The sequence below is a fragment of the Mizuhopecten yessoensis genome, unplaced genomic scaffold, assembly GCF_002113885.1.
Source record: "Mizuhopecten yessoensis strain PY_sf001 unplaced genomic scaffold, ASM211388v2 scaffold10975, whole genome shotgun sequence".
NCBI lineage: Eukaryota > Metazoa > Mollusca > Bivalvia > Pectinida > Pectinidae > Mizuhopecten > Mizuhopecten yessoensis.
The window spans coordinates 763,400-783,286 of NW_018408815.1; the positions used below are offsets into that span (position 1 = coordinate 763,400).

General features: G+C 35.4%; 1 protein-coding gene across 4 annotated transcripts; it reads left to right on the top strand.

The window, feature by feature from the left end:
* The first annotated feature begins 5,669 nt into the window (after window positions 1-5,669).
* Window positions 5,670-19,698, top strand: LOC110464253 (inward rectifier potassium channel 4-like). Of its 4 annotated transcripts, XM_021519360.1 has the most exons (3): window positions 5,670-5,913; window positions 6,036-6,148; window positions 17,034-19,698. In XM_021519360.1, the coding sequence occupies exon 3, from the start codon at window positions 17,037-17,039 to the stop codon at window positions 18,288-18,290; it is 1,254 nt and encodes a 417-aa protein (XP_021375035.1). In that variant the 5' UTR covers window positions 5,670-5,913; window positions 6,036-6,148; window positions 17,034-17,036; the 3' UTR covers window positions 18,291-19,698. The 4 variants fall into 4 exon arrangements, with proteins under 4 accessions (XP_021375035.1, XP_021375038.1, XP_021375036.1 ...); XM_021519363.1 differs by lacking the exon at window positions 6,036-6,148; XM_021519361.1 differs by lacking the exon at window positions 5,670-5,913 and having other exon boundaries at window positions 5,985-6,148.
* The last annotated feature ends 189 nt before the right edge of the window (window positions 19,699-19,887 follow it).

Sequence of the window (19,887 nt, forward strand, 5' to 3'; positions counted from 1 at the left end):
ACAAGTTAAGGTATGTCTTGGGTGATACCGCCAAAAATAAAGAGTAGAGAATTGAGGAAAAAAAGGATTAGCATCCCAAGGGTTGCGAAGGGGGCGCAGATTCTGTTATCCGCACTGTCTCCTAAACAGAAAACAACAAAGACAACCCCCGAATCTGCTGGGCCCCACACCAGACGCTAATCACGACACGCAGTGGGATAGAGCAGGTATATATTCTTTCTCCGAACATACAGGGTGTTGATACGTTTAATAATGCGATGCATAAAATTGATTGTAAGCCTTTGTTTTTGTTTCACAATTATAACTAACACTTTTATCCATATGTTTGTAAAGCGCTTTAGATATAGGGCGCTATATAAATGTTGTATGCTATAATTATATCATTGTTATTATTATTATGTTGGACAAATTTAGCTGTAAGTATGAGCCTTGTTCCAAATTAGTACCTGCTTTTAAACCTGTGTAGCAAGTAAATGTTACAGCTACCACATCAACAAGTTTTAATCCAAAATAGATCATTTCTTTTTTAATGAATTGTTATCCTACTAGATTATTGACTGACGCTTTGAGATATTTTGCTCTGTGTTTGCATCGGAATACATAGTAAACGATACCTTAACTGTTTGTGTTGTATAACATGCACAAATACATCAAAACCAATCTAGGGATGTTATTCGCCACGGGTGACATAGTTTGATTCCTAAATCGTGCTGGAGGTCACCAATCAACACAAAATAGTTAAACAAAGTAGGGCGGTGAGGCGTGCACATGTTGTCTGCACATTGCCCAGTAACAGTATACGATTAGGTTATCATAAGACACGTCCATGTGTGTATTATATTTTAATGCTAACAGCTTCCGAGGTTTGTAGGCCAACCATGAAAGATGTCGGTGCACTTTGCTGGTATGTCTTTGATATTATGACCAGGTTAACGTTGCAGCTATAATAGGTCTATTTTTGTAAAATGTGTCGACCTTTTTTATCTACATACTAAAGTAAAGACTAGGAACGGGATAAAATCAATTTTCTATAATTAACTCTTCGCTTCAACATTATTATCCGAGTCTGAATTGATAGGTAAAGAACAAAGAAGAATGAAAACATTTTTGAAATACGATACATTAGAAAATTTACATTTTAATAGACCTTTGCATGATGTTGTTTACTGATATATGTAATATGGTCTTGTTTTACTGTCATTGACAGATACATAACGTTTTACTATGATAGACCTTACATACTAAAACTTTACTATCATAGACAGATACTTAACGTTTTACTATGATAGACTATTACGTAATAATGTTTTACTATCATAGACATATACATGATGATGATTTTTACATAAACAGATAATAATAATGTTTTAAAATCATAGACAGATACATAATAATGCTTTACAATCATAGACAGATACATCATGATGTTTACAATCATAGACAGATACATAATGATGTTTACTATCATAGACAGATACATAATGATGTTTACAATCATAGACAGATACAGCATGATGTTTGCAATCATAGACAGATACATAATGATGTTTACTATCATAGACAGATACATAATGCTGTTTACTATCATAGACAGATACATAATGCTGTTTACTATCATAGACAGATACATAATGCTGTTTACTATCATAGACAGATACATAATGACGTTTACTATCATATACATATACATAATGATGTTTACTATCATAGACAGATACATAATAATGCTTTACAATCATAGATTGATACATCATGATGTTTACTATCATAGACAGATAAATGATGATATTTACAATCATAGACAGATACATAATGATGTTTACTATCATAGACAGATACATAATAATGCTTTACTATCATAGACAGATACATAATGATGTTTACAATCATAGACAGATACATAATGATGTTTACAATCATAGACAGATACATAATGATGTTTACAATCATAGACAGATACATAATGATGTTTACAATCATAGACAGATACATAATGATGTTTACAATCATAGACAGATACATAATGATGTTTACAATCATAGACAGATACATAATGATGTTTACAATCATAGACAGATACATAATGATGTTTACAATCATAGACAGATACATAATGATGTTTACAATCATAGACAGATACATAATGATGTTTACAATCATAGACAGATACATAATGATGTTTACAATCATAGACAGATACATAATGATGTTTACAATCATAGACAGATACATAATGATGTTTACAATCATAGACAGATACATAATGATGTTTACAATCATAGACAGATACATAATGATGTTTACTATCATAGACAGATACATAATAATGCTTTACAATCATAGACAGATACATAATGATGTTTACAATCATAGACAGATACATAATGATGTTTACAATCATAGACAGATACATAATGATGTTTACAATCATAGACAGATACATAATGATGTTTACAATCATAGACAGATACATAATGATGTTTACAATCATAGACAGATACATAATGATGTTTACAATCATAGACAGATACATAATGATGTTTACAATCATAGACAGATACATAATGATGTTTACAATCATAGACAGATACATAATGATGTTTACAATCATAGACAGATACATAATGATGTTTACAATCATAGACAGATACATAATGATGTTTACAATCATAGACAGATACATAATGATGTTTACAATCATAGACAGATACATAATGATGTTTACAATCATAGACAGATACATAATGATGTTTACAATCATAGACAGATACATAATGATGTTTACTATCATAGACAGATACATAATAATGCTTTACTATCATAGACAGATACATAATGATGTTTACAATCATAGACAGATACATAATGATGTTTACAATCATAGACAGATACATAATGATGTTTACAATCATAGACAGATACATAATGATGTTTACAATCATAGACAGATACATAATGATGTTTACAATCATAGACAGATACATAATGATGTTTACAATCATAGACAGATACATAATGATGTTTACAATCATAGACAGATACATAATGATGTTTACAATCATAGACAGATACATAATGATGTTTACAATCATAGACAGATACATAATGATGTTTACAATCATAGACAGATACATAATGATGTTTACAATCATAGACAGATACATAATGATGTTTACAATCATAGACAGATACATAATGATGTTTACAATCATAGACAGATACATAATGATGTTTACAATCATAGACAGATACATAATGATGTTTACAATCATAGACAGATACATAATGATGTTTACAATCATAGACAGATACATAATGATGTTTACTATCATAGACAGATACATAATAATGCTTTACTATCATAGACAGATACATAATGATGTTTACAATCATAGACAGATACATAATGATGTTTACAATCATAGACAGATACATAATGATGTTTACAATCATAGACAGATACATAATGATGTTTACAATCATAGACAGATACATAATGATGTTTACAATCATAGACAGATACATAATGATGTTTACAATCATAGACAGATACATAATGATGTTTACAATCATAGACAGATACATAATGATGTTTACAATCATAGACAGATACATAATGATGTTTACAATCATAGACAGATACATAATGATGTTTACAATCATAGACAGATACATAATGATGTTTACAATCATAGACAGATACATAATGATGTTTACAATCATAGACAGATACATAATGATGTTTACAATCATAGACAGATACATAATGATGTTTACAATCATAGACAGATACATAATGATGTTTACAATCATAGACAGATACATAATGATGTTTACAATCATAGACAGATACATAATGATGTTTACTATTATAGACAGATACATAATAATGCTTTACTATCATAGACAGATACATAATGATGTTTACAATCATAGACAGATACATAATGATGTTTACAATCATAGACAGATACATAATGATGTTTACTATCATAGACAGATACATAATGATGTTTACTATCATAGACAGATACATAATGATGTTTACTATCATTGAAAGATACATTATGATGTTCACTATCATAGACAGATACATAATGATGTTTTACAATCATAGACAGATACATAATGATGTTTACTATCACAGACAGATACATAATGATGTTTACTATCACAGACAGATACATAATGATGTTTACTAACACAGACATATACATAATGCTGTTTACTATCATAGACAGATACATAATGACGTTTACTATCATAGACAGATACATAATGATTTTAACTATTATAGACAGATACATAATGATGTTCACTGTCATAGACAGATACATCATGATGTTTACTATCATAGACAGATACATAATGATGTTTACTATCATAGACAGATACATAATGACGTTTACTATCATAGACAGATCATAGACAGATACGTAATGATGTTTACAATAATAGACAGATACATAATGATTTTAACTATTGTAGACAGATACATAATGATTTTAACTATTATAGACAGATACATAATGATTTTAACTATTATAGACAGATACCTAATGATGTTCACTGTCATAGACAGATACATAATAATGCTTTACTATCATAGACAGATAAATATGATGTTTACTATCATAGACGGATACATAATGCTGTTTACTAGCATAGACAGATACATAATGACGTTTACTATCATAGACAGATCATAGACAGATACGTAATAATGCTTTACTATCATAGACAGATAAATAATAATGCTTTACAATAATAGACAGATACATAATGACGTTTACTATCATAGACAGATACATAATAATGCTTTACAATCATAGAAAGATACATCATGATGTTTACTATCATAGACAGATACATCATGATGTTTACAATCATAGACAGATACATAATGATGTTTACTATCATAGACAGATACATAATAATGTTTACTATCATAGACAGATACATAATAATGCTTTACTATCATAGACAGATACATAATAATGTTTACTATCATAGACAGATACATAATAATGTTTACTATCATAGACAGATACATAATAATGCTTTACTATCTTAGACAGATATATAATGATGTTTACTATCATAGACAGATACATAATGATGTTTACAATCATAAACAGATACATAATAATGTTTTACAATCATAGACAGATACATAATGATGTTTACTATCATAGACAGATAAATAATAATGTTTTACAATCATAGACAGATACGTAATAATGATTTACAATCATAGACAGATACATCATGATGTTTACTATTATAGACAGATACATAATGATGTTTACAATCATTGACAGATACATAATGATGTTTACTATCATAGACAGATACATAATAATGTTTACTATCATAGACAGATACATAATGATGTTTACAACCATAGACATATACATAATGATGTTTTCTATCACAGACATATACATAATGATGTTTTCTATCACAGACAGATACAACTGATTTTACATAACCGATACATGACTGATGTATCAGACGGAGACCAACAAAGCTTAACGACAAGAATAAAGATATTTAAGTGTGGTTTGAAAATGGTTTCACTTTAAGAATATATATTTGGTAATTCCATGGTCCCTGTATGAATGTGAGTCAGCTAGACGTAGGTTTGTGTGCTGCTTACATGCTCCGTACAAACCTTACTAGGTAGTAGCGTCATCTCACCTGCTTAAAAACGGGTGACAGTGTTTCATTATACTTACATGCTCCGTACAAACCTTACTAAGTAGTAGCGTCATCTCACCTGCTTAAAAACGGGGTGACAGTGTTTCATTATACTTATTAGAGAATAGAGGATAGATTGGGATTTACTGCCTGATTTACTGGTAATCCGTACGCACACACGAACAGGACCCAGTCTGTTTACACTCCTACCAGGTACGTACACTCTGAACTACAGGTATACGTTGATACCGGGCGTGTTTACTTTCTTGTATGTAGAACGCCATTTAAAGTCCTACCCCGTTTATTTATGGCAGTTTAATATGTACTCTATTCAGATGCAGGACGCACAAAGTCGATGTCGCCGAGAGCAACATAGCAGACGGGAGTTCAATGCTGGAGCATAGTTTTATGTGAATTAACAGTATATTGTCACCCAATTACATTACAGGTAAGTTTGTTAAAGTCATGGTGCATGAATGCATAGTGTGCAATATACTTTGATGAAAACAATAATGACATAATACGGGAATATTGTAAATTCGTATCACGTCTGTAGGTAACAAACTTGGAGGAACAAATGACCATATATAGTACAGGTATGTTTGTTAAACTTACTACCTGATACAGCTTTGTCGTCCTACATTGTATGTAGAATACTGCTGACAGGTAAACTTATTCAAATGATGTTTTGAAATTGTGATACAAAAGCTTTTGTGGCCTAAAGCTGTTTATGATAATTGTTGTTTTCTTCAGCTTAGGGTTTAAAAATGGCTACGCATACACATAAATGAGTGACATTTCTCTACATAACAACAACTTTGCGAAAAAAGCTTTCAGGGGTATGTGGGTGGGTGTATGGGGGGGGGGGAGTGGAAAGCTGAGCTGATAGAGGCTACTGTTCATCAAAGGCACTATGAGGAAATGCAAGTTGTCGATAAAATGAATATATAAACAGAAATGAATACATTGTCTACCTCTGTATTCATATTTCTTTTCACAATGCTTACAATCATGTAAACTTTTGTTCTGTAAAACATGTCTTAGCAATTTTAGGAACGAATATACGTGACACAATTGATAAATGACTCATTTCAGTTTAAAATTACTACATTGTGCTGTCTCGGTGCTCATCAGTTTCTGAAATATGTTGTGTACCACTGTCTCCAGGCTCAACATTTTCTAAATGAGTTTCCTACCATTGTCTCTGAAGTAAGTAAGCTCAATAAATATGTGGCCTACAACTGTCTCTGAAGTAAGTAAGCTCAATAAATATGTGGCCTACAACTGTCTCTGAAGTAAGTAAGCTCAATAAATATATGGCATACAACTGTCGCTGAGTTTAGCAAGCTCTTAAAATGGGTGGCCTACCACTGTCTCTATATTTAACAGATTCTTTAAATGAGTAGCCTATCTTCACCTCAGTGTTAAAATGTGTGGTCTATTTTCGCCTCTGTCCTCACAAGGGTCTTTAAATGTTTGGCCTTCCATTGCCTCTGTTTCCAACGAGTTCTTGAAGTGTTTAGCCTACTGTTTCAGCATTCAGCAGGTTCTTTAAATAAGTGGCCAACAATCGCCTCAGTGTTCAGCAGGTTCTTTAAATAAGTGGCCAACAATCGCCTCAGTGTTTCATCAGATTCTTTAAATGAGTGTCAAACAATCGCGTCAGTGTTTCATCAGTTTCTTTAAATAAGTGTCGAACAATCGCGTCAGTGTTTCATCAGATTCTTTAAATGAGTGTCAAACAATCGCGTCAGTGTTTCATCAGATTCTTTAAATGATAGGCCAACAATCGCCTCGGTGTTCAGCAGGTTCTTTGAATGAGTGGCAAACAATCGCCTCGGTGTTTCATCAGATTCTTTAAATGATAGGCCAACAATCGCCTCAGTGTTCAGCAGGTTCTTTAAATAAGTGGCCAAAAATCGCCTCAGTGTTTCATCAGATTCTTTAAATGAGTGTAAAACAATCGCGTCAGTGTTTCATCAGTTTCTTTAAATGAGTGTCAAACAATCGCGTCAGTGTTTCATCAGATTCTTTAAATGAGTGTCAAACAATCGCGTCAGTGTTTCATCAGATTCTTTAAATGATAGGCCAACAATCGCCTCGGTGTTCAGCAGGTTCTTTGAATGAGTGGCAAACAATCGCCTCGGTGTTTCATCAGATTCTTTAAATGATAGGCCAACAATCGCCTCGGTGTTCAGCAGGTTCTTTAAATGAGTTGTCAGCAATGGCCTTGGTGTTCAGCAGTTTCTTAAAATGAGTTGTCACCAATCGCCTCAGTGTTCTGCAGGTTCTTTAAATGAGTTTTCACCAATCGCCTTAGTGTTCAGCAGTTTCTTCAAATGAGTTGTCACCAATGGCCTCAGTGTTCAGTAGTTTCTTAAAATGAGTTGTCACCAATCGCCTTGGTGTTCAGCAGTTTCTTAAAACGAGTTGTCACCAATCTCCTCAGTGTTCAGCAGTTTCTTAAAATGAGTTGTCACCAATCACCATGGTGTTCAGCAGTTTCTTAAAACGAGTTGTCACCAATCGCCTCAGTGTTCAGCAGTTTCTTAAAATGAGTTGTCACCAATCGCCATGGTGTACAGCAGTTTCTTAAAATGAGTTGTCACCAATCGCCTTGGTGTTCACCAGTTTCTTAAAACGAGTTGTCACCAATCGCCTCAGTGTTCAGCAGTTTCTTAAAATGAGTTGTCACCAATCGCCATGGTGTTCAGCAGTTTCTTAAAATGAGTTGTCACCAATGGCCTCAGTGTTCAGCAGTTTCTTAAAACGAGTTGTTACCAATCGCCTCAGTGTTCAGCAGTTTCTTAAAATGAGTTGTCACCAATGACCTCAGTGTTCAGCAATTTCTTAGAACGAGTTGTCACCAATTGCCTTGGTGTTCAGCAGTTTCTTAAAATGAGTTGTCACCAATGACCTCAGTGTTCAGCAGTTTCTTAGAACGAGTTGTCACCAATTGCCTTCGTGTTCAGCAGTTTCTTAAAATGATAGGCCTACAATTGCCTCGGTGTTCAGCAGTTTCTTAAAATGAGTTGTCACCAATGGCCTCAGTGTTCAGCAGTTTCTTAAAATGAGTTGTCACCAATGGCTCAGTGTTCAGCAGTTTCTTAAAATGAGTTGTCACCAATGACCTCAGTGTTCAGCAGTTTCTTAGAACGAGTTGTCACCAATTGCCTTAGGGTTCAGCAGTTTCTTAAAATGATAGGCCTACAATTGCCTCGGTGGTCAGCAGTTTCTTAAAATGAGTTGTCACCAATGGCTCAGTGTTCAGCAGTGTCTTAAAATGAGTTGTCACCAATGACCTCAGTGTTCAGCAGTTTCTTAGAACGAGTTGTCACCAATTGCCTTAGTGTTCAGCAGTTTCTTAAAATGATAGGCCTACAATTGCCTCGGTGTTCAGCAGTTTCTTAAAATGAGTTGTCACCAATGGCTCAGTGTTCAGCAGTGTCTTAAAATGAGTTGTCACCAATGACCTCAGTGTTCAGCAGTTTCTTAGAACGAGTTGTCACCAATTGCCTTAGGGTTCAGCAGTTTCTTAAAATGATAGGCCTACAATCGCCTCGGTGGTCAGCAGATTCTTTAAATGATAGGCAAACAATCGCCTCGGTGTTCAGCAGGTTCTTAAAATGATAGGCCAACAATCGCCTCGGTGTTCAATATGTTCATTAAATGATAGGCCAACAATCGCCTCGGTGTTCAGCAGGTTCTTTAAATGATAGGCAAACAATCGCCTTAGTGTTCAGCAGGTTCTTTAAATGATAGGCCAACAATCGCCTTAGTGTTCAGCAGGTTCTTTAAATGATAGGCCAACAATCGCCTTAGTGTTCAGCAGGTTCTTTAAATGATAGGCCAACAATCGCCTCGGTGTTCAGCAGGTTCTTTAAATGATAGGCCAACAATCGCCTCGGTGTTCAGCAGGTTCTTTAAATGATAGGCCAACAATCGCCTCAGTGTTCAGCAGGTTCTTTAAATGATAGGCCAACAATCGCCTCGGTGTTCAGCAGGTTCTTTAAATGATAGGCCAACAATCGCCTCGGTGTTCAGCAGGTTCTTTAAATGATAGGCCAACAATCGCCTCGGTGTTCAGCAGGTTCTTTAAATGATAGGCCAACAATCGCCTCGGTGTTCAGCAGGTTCTTTAAATGATAGGCCAACAATCGCCTCGGTGTTCAGCAGGTTCTTTAAATGATAGGCCAACAATCGCCTCGGTGTTCAGCAGGTTCTTTAAATGATAGGCCAACAATCGCCTCGGTGTTCAGCAGGTTCTTTAAATGATAGGCCAACAATCGCCTCGGTGTTCAGCAGGTTCTTTAAATGATAGGCCAACAATCGCCTCGGTGTTCAGCAGTTTTTTAAAATGAAAGGCCAACAATCGCCTCGGTGTTCAGCAGGTTCTTTAAATGATTGGCCAACACTCGCCTCGGTGTTCAGCAGGTTCTTCAAATGATAGGCCAACACTCGCCTCGGTGTTCAGCAGGGTTTTTAAATGAGTGGCCAACAATCGCCTCGGTGTTCAGCAGGTTCTTTAAATGATAGGCCAACACTCACCTCGGTGTTCAGCAGGTTCTAAAAATGATAGGCCAACAAACGCCTCGGTGTTCAGAAGGGTTTTTAAATGATAGGCCAACAATCGCCTCGGTGTTCAGCAGATTCCATAAATGATAGACCAACAATCGCCTCGGTATTCAGCAATTTCTATAAATGATAGGCCTACAATCGCCTCGGTGTTCAGCAGGTTCTTTAAATGAGTGGCCAACAATCGCCTCGGTGTTTAGCAATTTCTTTAAATGAGTGGCCAACAATTGCCTCGGTACTCATCAGGTTCTTTAAATAAGTGGCCAACAAAAAAAATCTCTGCTGCTTGCGAAATTTCATATCTTATATTTATAGTTTTTAGTCAAAGAAAAAAACTTATTTTCATTACATCGAAAGCAGGATCACTGACTTTCTTCTACGTAATTCGAGATCAAAACCATTTTTATTTTGAATCGAAAGAAATTGCCGTCAACTTCTGTTCATTTTTAATCAGCCCATGGTGTATTTGAAGACGGTGATTAGGGGCGTTATTGATCTGTAGGCAATATAATGAGCGCTATCATTAAGATACCAAATATAAACTTTGCGTCTAATCACTACGTAATCCAGTAGTGGAACGACAGATACGGCGACACTGAGAGCATGTGCATCATTATTGTCTCCAAACTCCGCCGTTCAATTAGACTGGGCAGGCCCATGTGTTCACGACGTTTGATCAACTAGACGATGATGCTTATCCTACTCCAAAACTTGTACAGAAGGAATTTTGACAATAGTAAAAACAAATCTTGTCCCTTTTTAGAATTAACATACACGTATCATAACTTGATAATACTGTCGACGCTCACATTTTATCTAACATTTCAATATGAATTCTGTACTGTTTATTACTTCAGTTTCACAAGACATATATTCTTGTGTTATTTCACGAGAAGAGTCGCGCGTGCACTCAGGTTTCTGTTTATATCACAATTACTTCCTGACATGTAAACAGTGGATATAGCTGTGTTATTGTTCTTGTCAAAATTTAAATCCTCACAATTCGTCGAAAACAACGTTAGTCATTGCGAAATTGTACAAAATATATTTCCGACCTATTAAGTGAGTCAAGTAATGTGTTTGGTGCATTGCTTAGTAGTAGATAGTAGATACTTAGTAGTTGGTGATTATTTCTACATTCACTAGATACTGGTATTACATTCAAATTAAATGGAATGAAATCTAGTAAAAAATCACTGTATAACTACTTTGTTAATACTAGTGTTGTTTATTTTTACAATAAGCAGCATCAAAGGAAATATTAAACAAAGACCCCTTATAATTCCTATCAAACAAATTGTTGAAAAAAAAATAATGTTGATATTTTTCAAAACGTCCCGGTAAAGATTGGGTTTTTATCAATCGGCCCGCTCTGATTGCTAGTCACAACAACAATGGTCGTAATACATTCTACCTGTGGCGTCACGGAGGTAATGTATATGGCCGGGGATGTCACTGGATAAAACATACGATAGTTTATTTTTCAAGTCTGCTTTAGGCCTTTTTTTTATTGTTTCGACGATCTTGTCGTCTTTTGCATCACCCCAGTTTATCTTGACAAAGCAGTGGCGTGCTGACTGCAATTTACTCGGACCTTGTTAAAGAATAAAGCTTGCTACGTTATAAATAATGAAGTTTTTTTCACATTGTTATTGGGATCGTCACAATAAGGGTCCACCATAATTGTTTGGACAGAAACAAAGCCGTTACATTATCGACATACGATGCCCAGTATCGGGCGTGGCATGTCCCGAGACTACAGTGACCATCCAAAATCAATAGGACTACCTGCCACCCCCAACAGATACCGATAGATCAGTGCATGTCAATAATCAGAAGGTCCCATTGTGATTTGAGAGGGATGTCCTGGTATAGAACGATCGATCGGTTGTCCCCGGATAATTGCCTCTTCGCTCTGTGTTTATACGTACATGTATGTACGTAGGTAAATGTACGTACACTGGCCCAGTCTTGTTGTTTAAATGATTATTTTCCTTAAAGGACCAACCATAATGATTGTTAGTGCTATTGGAGATAGGAATTCTTTCTTCAGTCACCATTAAAAAGGTGAGTTTCATAACTCCTTTCATTGTTCATATTATGTTTAAATAACATAGGTTTTTTGACGTATTAACGAAAGGTTTGCCCTCATTAGATGTTATTTCGTAACTAAATATCTTGTTTATTGTGCTGACTGTATGTCAAGCCTCTCAAACTGTATACGTACTATCTCGGAGTGTTGCCTCATATGAAAAATAATCTCTTTTTGTTATCAACATACGCAACGGACGAGGAAATGATTTGTTAAGTATGTTAACTTTAACGGTCAATATTAACGGAGTTTATTCCTATGACAAGACGGCTCTCTTGCTTAGAATATCAATATGCATGTATAATCAGGAAGATGAAATATTCAATATGCTGATCGTCGATAATGGTGATCGATAAATTGGTTAATTACACAGCAACGTTTTATAGTAAGCTTGTTACTTTCACCGCCAATCTAGAATGTTTTAAGTATTTATACAAGTGATTGTTATTTTCCGACCGAAACTTCCGCCATCAAGGATTTTGCTTCGTTCCCTCTTATGACGCCATGCTCTGGCTGGCATGCAAAGAGACGTATATTCATAGTGTGAGATTGAATTTGTACTCATTTATGTGCATATAATGCGTAAATAATCAAACTTGTACACTCTCTAATACAAATCATCTTACATAACGAATGTTTGCTTGTTTTATTGACCGGCAAATCTAAACACATCACGTGAAAATATTTAACAAGACATCTTAATTGATTAAATATCACTAGAATGGATTAGGTCTTCTATCCCTTAAAAGGTTGGTGTCATTTAGCTCGATAGTTGACGCAGGTTGTATATTCATTCATAGTACTTGCACGTATGCAGAGTTGTTCTAAACATTAGTGCATCAACACAATTAATGTTTGCATAATTAAGCAAAATAATTTGACATAAATAGAGGTTATACAACGAGTGGTTGTTGAATATGGTATTTATTTCACTCGAGTTAGTTCCTTTTCAAAAGTTATAAAAGACACGAGCTTTAGTAAGTGTCTTCCTGTAACTTTTGAAAATTAACTCAAGAGAGGGAAATAAATACCATACTCAACAACCATGAGTCGTGTGATCTGTTTATACCACAATCTCAGTCGGAAACAGCTGGAGTACTTCCTGATTTGAATAACATACACACAATTTGTTGACAAGTCTGGCGTAGTGATATGACCCATATGTAAAAAGTCACTCATTTAAAAATGACATTTGTTTTACAAATTGATTTTTTTTTCAAAATTAATGTTTCGGCAACAACTTCGTGAAAAAATAAAATAGATGAACGACTTAAAATATTGAGAGTATGCAATATTGCATTAATTAATATGAATTAACCACGGACTATATGCGCGTAAGCATATCGTACGAAGTCTGCCTCCCGCCAAGTGATGAAGACGAACTAATCGCTGTCGAGTTTCAAAACCATAGGCCTGGGAGGTTTTTCGTGAGGTTCTATGGTTGACGTTAATAGTGAGAGTTCCGCCATAGATAGGCCCTCCAAATATTGATAAAGGAAAATGGGGAGAACGAAATATTTTTCTGACACTGGTACAGATCTAGTTTGGGTTTCACAAAGACATATACATGTATATTAAGTCTCTGGGTTTCACGACCTGGACACGCGACGGTATGGCGTCGAAACGATAACGAGCGTCTGTAGCAATTTTGCCTGGAACTAGCGATCAAATCTTTAAGCATCATCTTCTTTTGGTATTGCCTTAATAAACCCCTTTTCCCATCGCATAACCTCACAAAAGTTACCAATATTTGCCGGATGTTGACAGCAGACGACTTAAATAAAACGCGGCAAAAAAAAGCGTGAAAAGAAGTCGTCCGGTCAAGGTTCATCTTCTCGACCAATCAAAACTACGGAAGGTCTTATAGAAGTAAACAGATATTTACAGATTAGGGAGAAAGAATATAAGTACGGGGAACATGATAAGGGGAGAAGAAGTGTCTATGTAAATTAAAATCTCCATTACATGGATTTGGTTGGTACATGGACAATGTATCAATATTTCTAACAAAAGTGATAAATATTTTTTACCTGTGTGCATTTTTTATCGAAATGGGACAGAGCCAAATTTAGGAAAATATTGAAAACAAGTGAATGAACACAGAATCCAATGGGAAAATGACGTTCCGTCAAAGACTCGTGGCACGTTACTATGCTGAACTATTTCTTAAATACATTTCTTTATTTCACTTATTGAAAGTGGTAGTTGAAAGCATTTTGTTACAAAAATAAAATTCTTAATCATAAGAACTATTTTATGTATGTCGTGTACATTGTTCTATTGTGATTGTATGTACCGAAAAAAAGACTCTTTGGTATGCAAATCTGAAAATACAATGTTTTACAAAGGATCTTGAACTTATTACCTTTTCATTGTGCATGTTCAAGAGTCGTTAACTATTTTACACCTGTAGTAGTGGGGGCTAGAAACATGATATACGTCCATTGTCTTTTTTATCAAAAACATGATATTCCTCCCATTTTTCTCCTCCTTTTGAAAGTAGTTTATTTTCACTATATTTATTATAAATGTCCTTTGTCGGTTTTTTTCTTTAAATCATCTTCAAATTGATTGGTGATAAAGGGATCAAAAATGGTAGATCTTGTTGAAAGGCATACCTACGTACTATTGTAATGACCCATTGGTACTAAAGAAAGTTAACATCAGAGTTTTGTAACACTGTCTAAATTCTTGATAAAAAACCCAATCTTTATCTTTAAGAATATCATTTATAATCACTACACCATTAGCAAGCAATTTTATTTAATCTGAAAATGAATTTCGATTAATAGAGTCTTCTTTATCAGATAATTTCTTCCAGGCATTAAAAACATCTTTCCAGACTTAATTTCTATAAGTTTTATGACATACAGTTTTATGGTTGTTTTCAATATTTGCTATTAAGTTTACAGTTATTGTAGTTATTTTTGGCGATTAAAACAGTCTTCATACCCAAGTTAACTTAAAAACACTCAATGAACGACTTAACATGAATCACTTTTAGCGCTGAAGCCTTGGGGTCTTTTTTTCCTCAGATACCTCATTTCGAAAAGTAATACGGTTAACCATGCGTTTTATTGATTTTCCTTGATCATTAGACGATGTTTTGATATTTAAAGAGTACAAATGGATGTTCAGACATACATTGTCAATGGAGGACCTGCATTAGTTCAGTTTATAGACTTACCATTAGAGTTTTTCTGGTAACGTATTCTCCTTCCAAGGACTTCAAATGGCGATCTTTTTTTTTCAAAGTTTGGCGTTGTTATAAGGCAACTTTTTCCATATTCATGAAGTCAACGTCATGTTGGCTGATATTTTTAGCAATTTAGATAAAGGTTACCCGACATATCTTTATAAGGCAGCGAGACGTTGGGTGTTCGCTCGAGCTTTACTCTGAACATCTCGGTGCAGATCCCTGTGCCTGCTCGTACGTAACAAGTAACACCCTGTCACTCGTCGTTCCACGTGCCACAGTAAAATTGCATCGACTCAAACACTTCTGCTACGATATTCATGAATGTTCTCATCTGAAACCTACTTTTAAGCGGAAACTTTCTCGACGATTCAATGTATGCAAGGAATATGTTGCCAAGTATTTCGATCCTCATAATATGGTATAATTCCCCCACTTCTGTGTACGTAACACCCCCCACTTCTGTGTACGTAACACACACTATTCTTTTAACAGAATCGGTTCCTGCTTCTTGTCACAATCCATTTGTTACCATCGCGGGTATGAAATATCGATAGCATTATGACGTCATAACACAATCGAAAGTAGCAATAGATGATGTAACGGGAACAATAAAATAACGGCATCAAAGGCTTTCAAAGAGAGCAGGGATTGGACAGATTGTTAACATTCAAGCCGGTAATCTACTCAGAACCATGGTATATTTACATTCAGAATATATAGACATTAGTGATGTAAACGTAAATATTTTGTAATATTTACAGCATTGAAGTGTCGGTATTATCGGTGAAAACGATATTCATGTAAAAAAATAAATGGTCATTGGATGATAGGTTGACGGTATGCAAATCAATACGACAATGTAACAGAAAGCGGTAAAACAGATTAAACAAAATCTCAGGGATCGATCACATGCTTAGGGCATATTTTAGTTCCATTGGAGATGGGGGAAGACCTAAATATATATTTTGATTTGTTAAAAGTAGTATATATGATATGAAATGTTTATCGCACCCGAACATTATCCAGTCGGCAAATCTTCATCTAAAATGACATAATTGCCCAATGTACATTTATTATTTCGCTCTGTCAAATCCCAAAAACAAATAATAATCGTATTTCAACTGAAATGGCCGTTAAGGCTTCTTGTTCTAAATATTGAGTAGGAAATGTATAAAAACAAACCGGTTAAGTTCAAATATTGTTAAGTTTCATTTCGGCTGACACCCTGATTCATACTGATACGTGAAGCCCTAAATAGTCATTTAAGTCAGCTAAGAGTGGGAAAAAGAGGAAGTGTTTATTTTAGTATGGGGGACAGGGAATGTTTTCCCTCAACAAGCCTCGGTTCTGACCCGATTCTATACCCTCTGGTACAATTTCCCTTATCCCCTTTCCTACATACGATGTACAATATACTCTATTAGATAATCTAGTTGTAAACACTGCAGTATCCGATTGTTTTTACAGGAGATGACTACGACGACGGGTGTGACGGACTCCAATCCGATCCGGCTCGTAAGTAGTTCCGGTGTGACGAACATCAAATGCGTAGGAATAAGTGGTAGGCGAATCCACTTCTTCACGGACTTCTTCACCAGTATGATTGAGATTAAATGGAGCTGGAACGTCATTATTTTCATTGGTGGATTCACTATCACGTGGTTACTATTCGGCTTATATTATTGGTTCGTGTGTCACCTGCATGGAGATTTTGTAAATTATGCGACGAAGGACTGGAATCCATGTATCACTAACGTGAAATCATTCGTATCAACATTTTTATTTTCAATTGAAACTCAGACCACCATTGGTTACGGTTCGAGGTCCGTCACGGAGGAATGCCCTGTTGTGTATCTGGGGATTTTTATACAGTCAATAGTAGGTGCAGGACTGCAGGCGGCCTTGGCTGGTCTTGTGGTTGCCAAAATCAGAAGAGCAAAAAAGAGGGCAAGGACCATTTTGTTCAGTACCGTGGCGTGTATAGTAGAGGAAGACGATCAGATGAAACTAGTGATTCGAGTTGGTGACATGAGAAAGTCTTTTATATTAAATGTCCAAGTGAAAGGCTACTTCTTCCAGAAAATGGCAGCACAGTCGGGGAAAAGCTACCCGGTGAAATATCACCCAATGACTTTCAAAGGTGAAGACAGCAGTCTACAGATTTTTCTTGCTTGGCCGACACAGCTTGTTCACGTGATCGACGAAAAGTCGCCATTATGGACTATGTCTCGTGAAGATCTTAAACGTTATAACTGTGAGCTTGTTATTATTCTGGACGGGACAGTGGCATCTACGAATATGCCGTTCCAGGCGCAGACGTCTTACCTCCCCTGGGACATACTATGGGGTCACAGGTTTGACACGTTAGGCACAAAGGTGAATAAATCTGGTGCTTACATACTAAATTTTGCTAATTTTCACAAGACTCATGCATTGACTACTCCAGTGTGTAGCGCACGAGGTCTGCGAAAAATGATAGATGCTGGACTTCCGGTTCCAAAGGAATGCCCCAGAGAATCCAGACACAGTCAACAATCACTCAGTCCAGATGAACTCGTGGTTCGGTTTCAAAGTGCGGATAACGACGCTTATGAGCAATCAACGCCAGCTGTTAATTCACGGGAGTTAGGGTTTGACAATAACAGTTTAGAAAACAGTGCATTTTGTCACTCAACACCCAATATGAATTCTCGAAAGAGGGTGTCTAAGATATTCAGTGAATGACCGAATGATCATGTGTTTTCACTGATCGTGTTGTTTTAATGGTGCTTGATAGTAAACATGTCTTCCGTTTTGTATACCCTATATTTGCATGCAAGTTTGTTAAAATGTGAAGGAAACGAGAAATATCACCTCCTAATATGTAGTAAAATATTTTGACATATTTACTGAGGTATGTTTTCATGTTAAATCGTAAGGATTTATTCAAGCGCTCTGGTGGCCTCTGTTGCTTATGTTTAAATAAATATCATCAGGGAAATCGTGTGGCCTAAACGCAAAAGTAATTACTCGGAAACAATCAATGTACAGTATTTTAAATGTGAGATTATTACTTTATGCTGAGCAGTAGATACCGAGGTCTTCCTTAAAGCTACGAACTGTACATAAAAGCGTACCCCACACTAAAAGATTTGACATGTATTGAGTCTGATAATGCTTACCCATAACTAAAACATGAAACGACATACATGAAGATAGCTAAATACCTTGTAATAGGATTATTACGCTATTTGGTCTGTTATATTGAAAACATTATGGCAGTGAAATGTATTGATCTATAGTGTATACATGTTACACTCACTTGTATCTAAAGAAGTCTCCAAGATACTGGTTATATCGAAAGCATCTATTTTTTACATCGATGGAGTTTGTGCTGAGTTGAGAGATTTACCAGATTCGCTACATATTCGGTTAGTGAGTTGTGCCAGCTAACTTCAGGATCGTGATAGCGACTTGCATCTCCTTCTAATTTCTATTATTGAAAGCTGTTTTAAAGCAGCAACACTGGAGCTTTAGGGGACTTTTTTGTGTGTCTTGGTCGGAGCGACCCACGGATTCCATCAGGATACATTAATGAAGAAGTTCGTCTATCTGCGTAGTTATAACGGTGTTACTATGGTGACAGTGATAGAGACTTCGAACTTTGTCCTCGGTTGATATCATCTGATCAGGTTTATAGAACGTAGTATATATCTTAAAATAAGTCAATTACTCATTCATATTCATGAGCTTAATCACATCTGATAAAATGTTATCAAATAGTTACTATTATGCAAACGCAAAATGTCTTTCTCGAAAGTTTGTGGTGAAAAAGAGAGAAAATGTGTTATAGAGTTGTTGATTTGGAAAACAAAACGTTTGTTATTGGATGGTTTATATTGATAGGAAACTGATAGGAAACTGATAGGAAACCGTTCCGGTTTTTTCACTATCCTGTTCGAGTATTTGGGGATCAATAATGGCATAACGTCAATTTTTTTCCGGAATCTTCCGAGTTTTTTCGAATAATTTTGTCGCCTTAAGGAACTGATAACCCAAACAAACACGACAGTTGTTCGCGTAGAATTGTGTTTTCCACCATTTGATAAAACCTTTTAAGATATATCACTAACTGAAATAAACTACACAGAAAGATCAAATGGGATATTTTGTGTTGTCTTTGTTATAAATATTGATAATTAAAATTCATCTTTTTAACATTATGATTGTATACAATACCTATCTGCTCAAACATGCTAGTAAAAAACTGCTCAAACATGCTAGTAGAAAACTGCTCAAACATGCTAGTAGAAAACTGCTCAAACATGCTAGTAGAAAACTT

Coding starts and splice junctions, on each gene's coding strand:
- LOC110464253 (XM_021519360.1), top strand. CDS start 17,037: ATGACTACGACGACGGGTGTGACGGACTCCAATCCGATCCGGCTCGTA.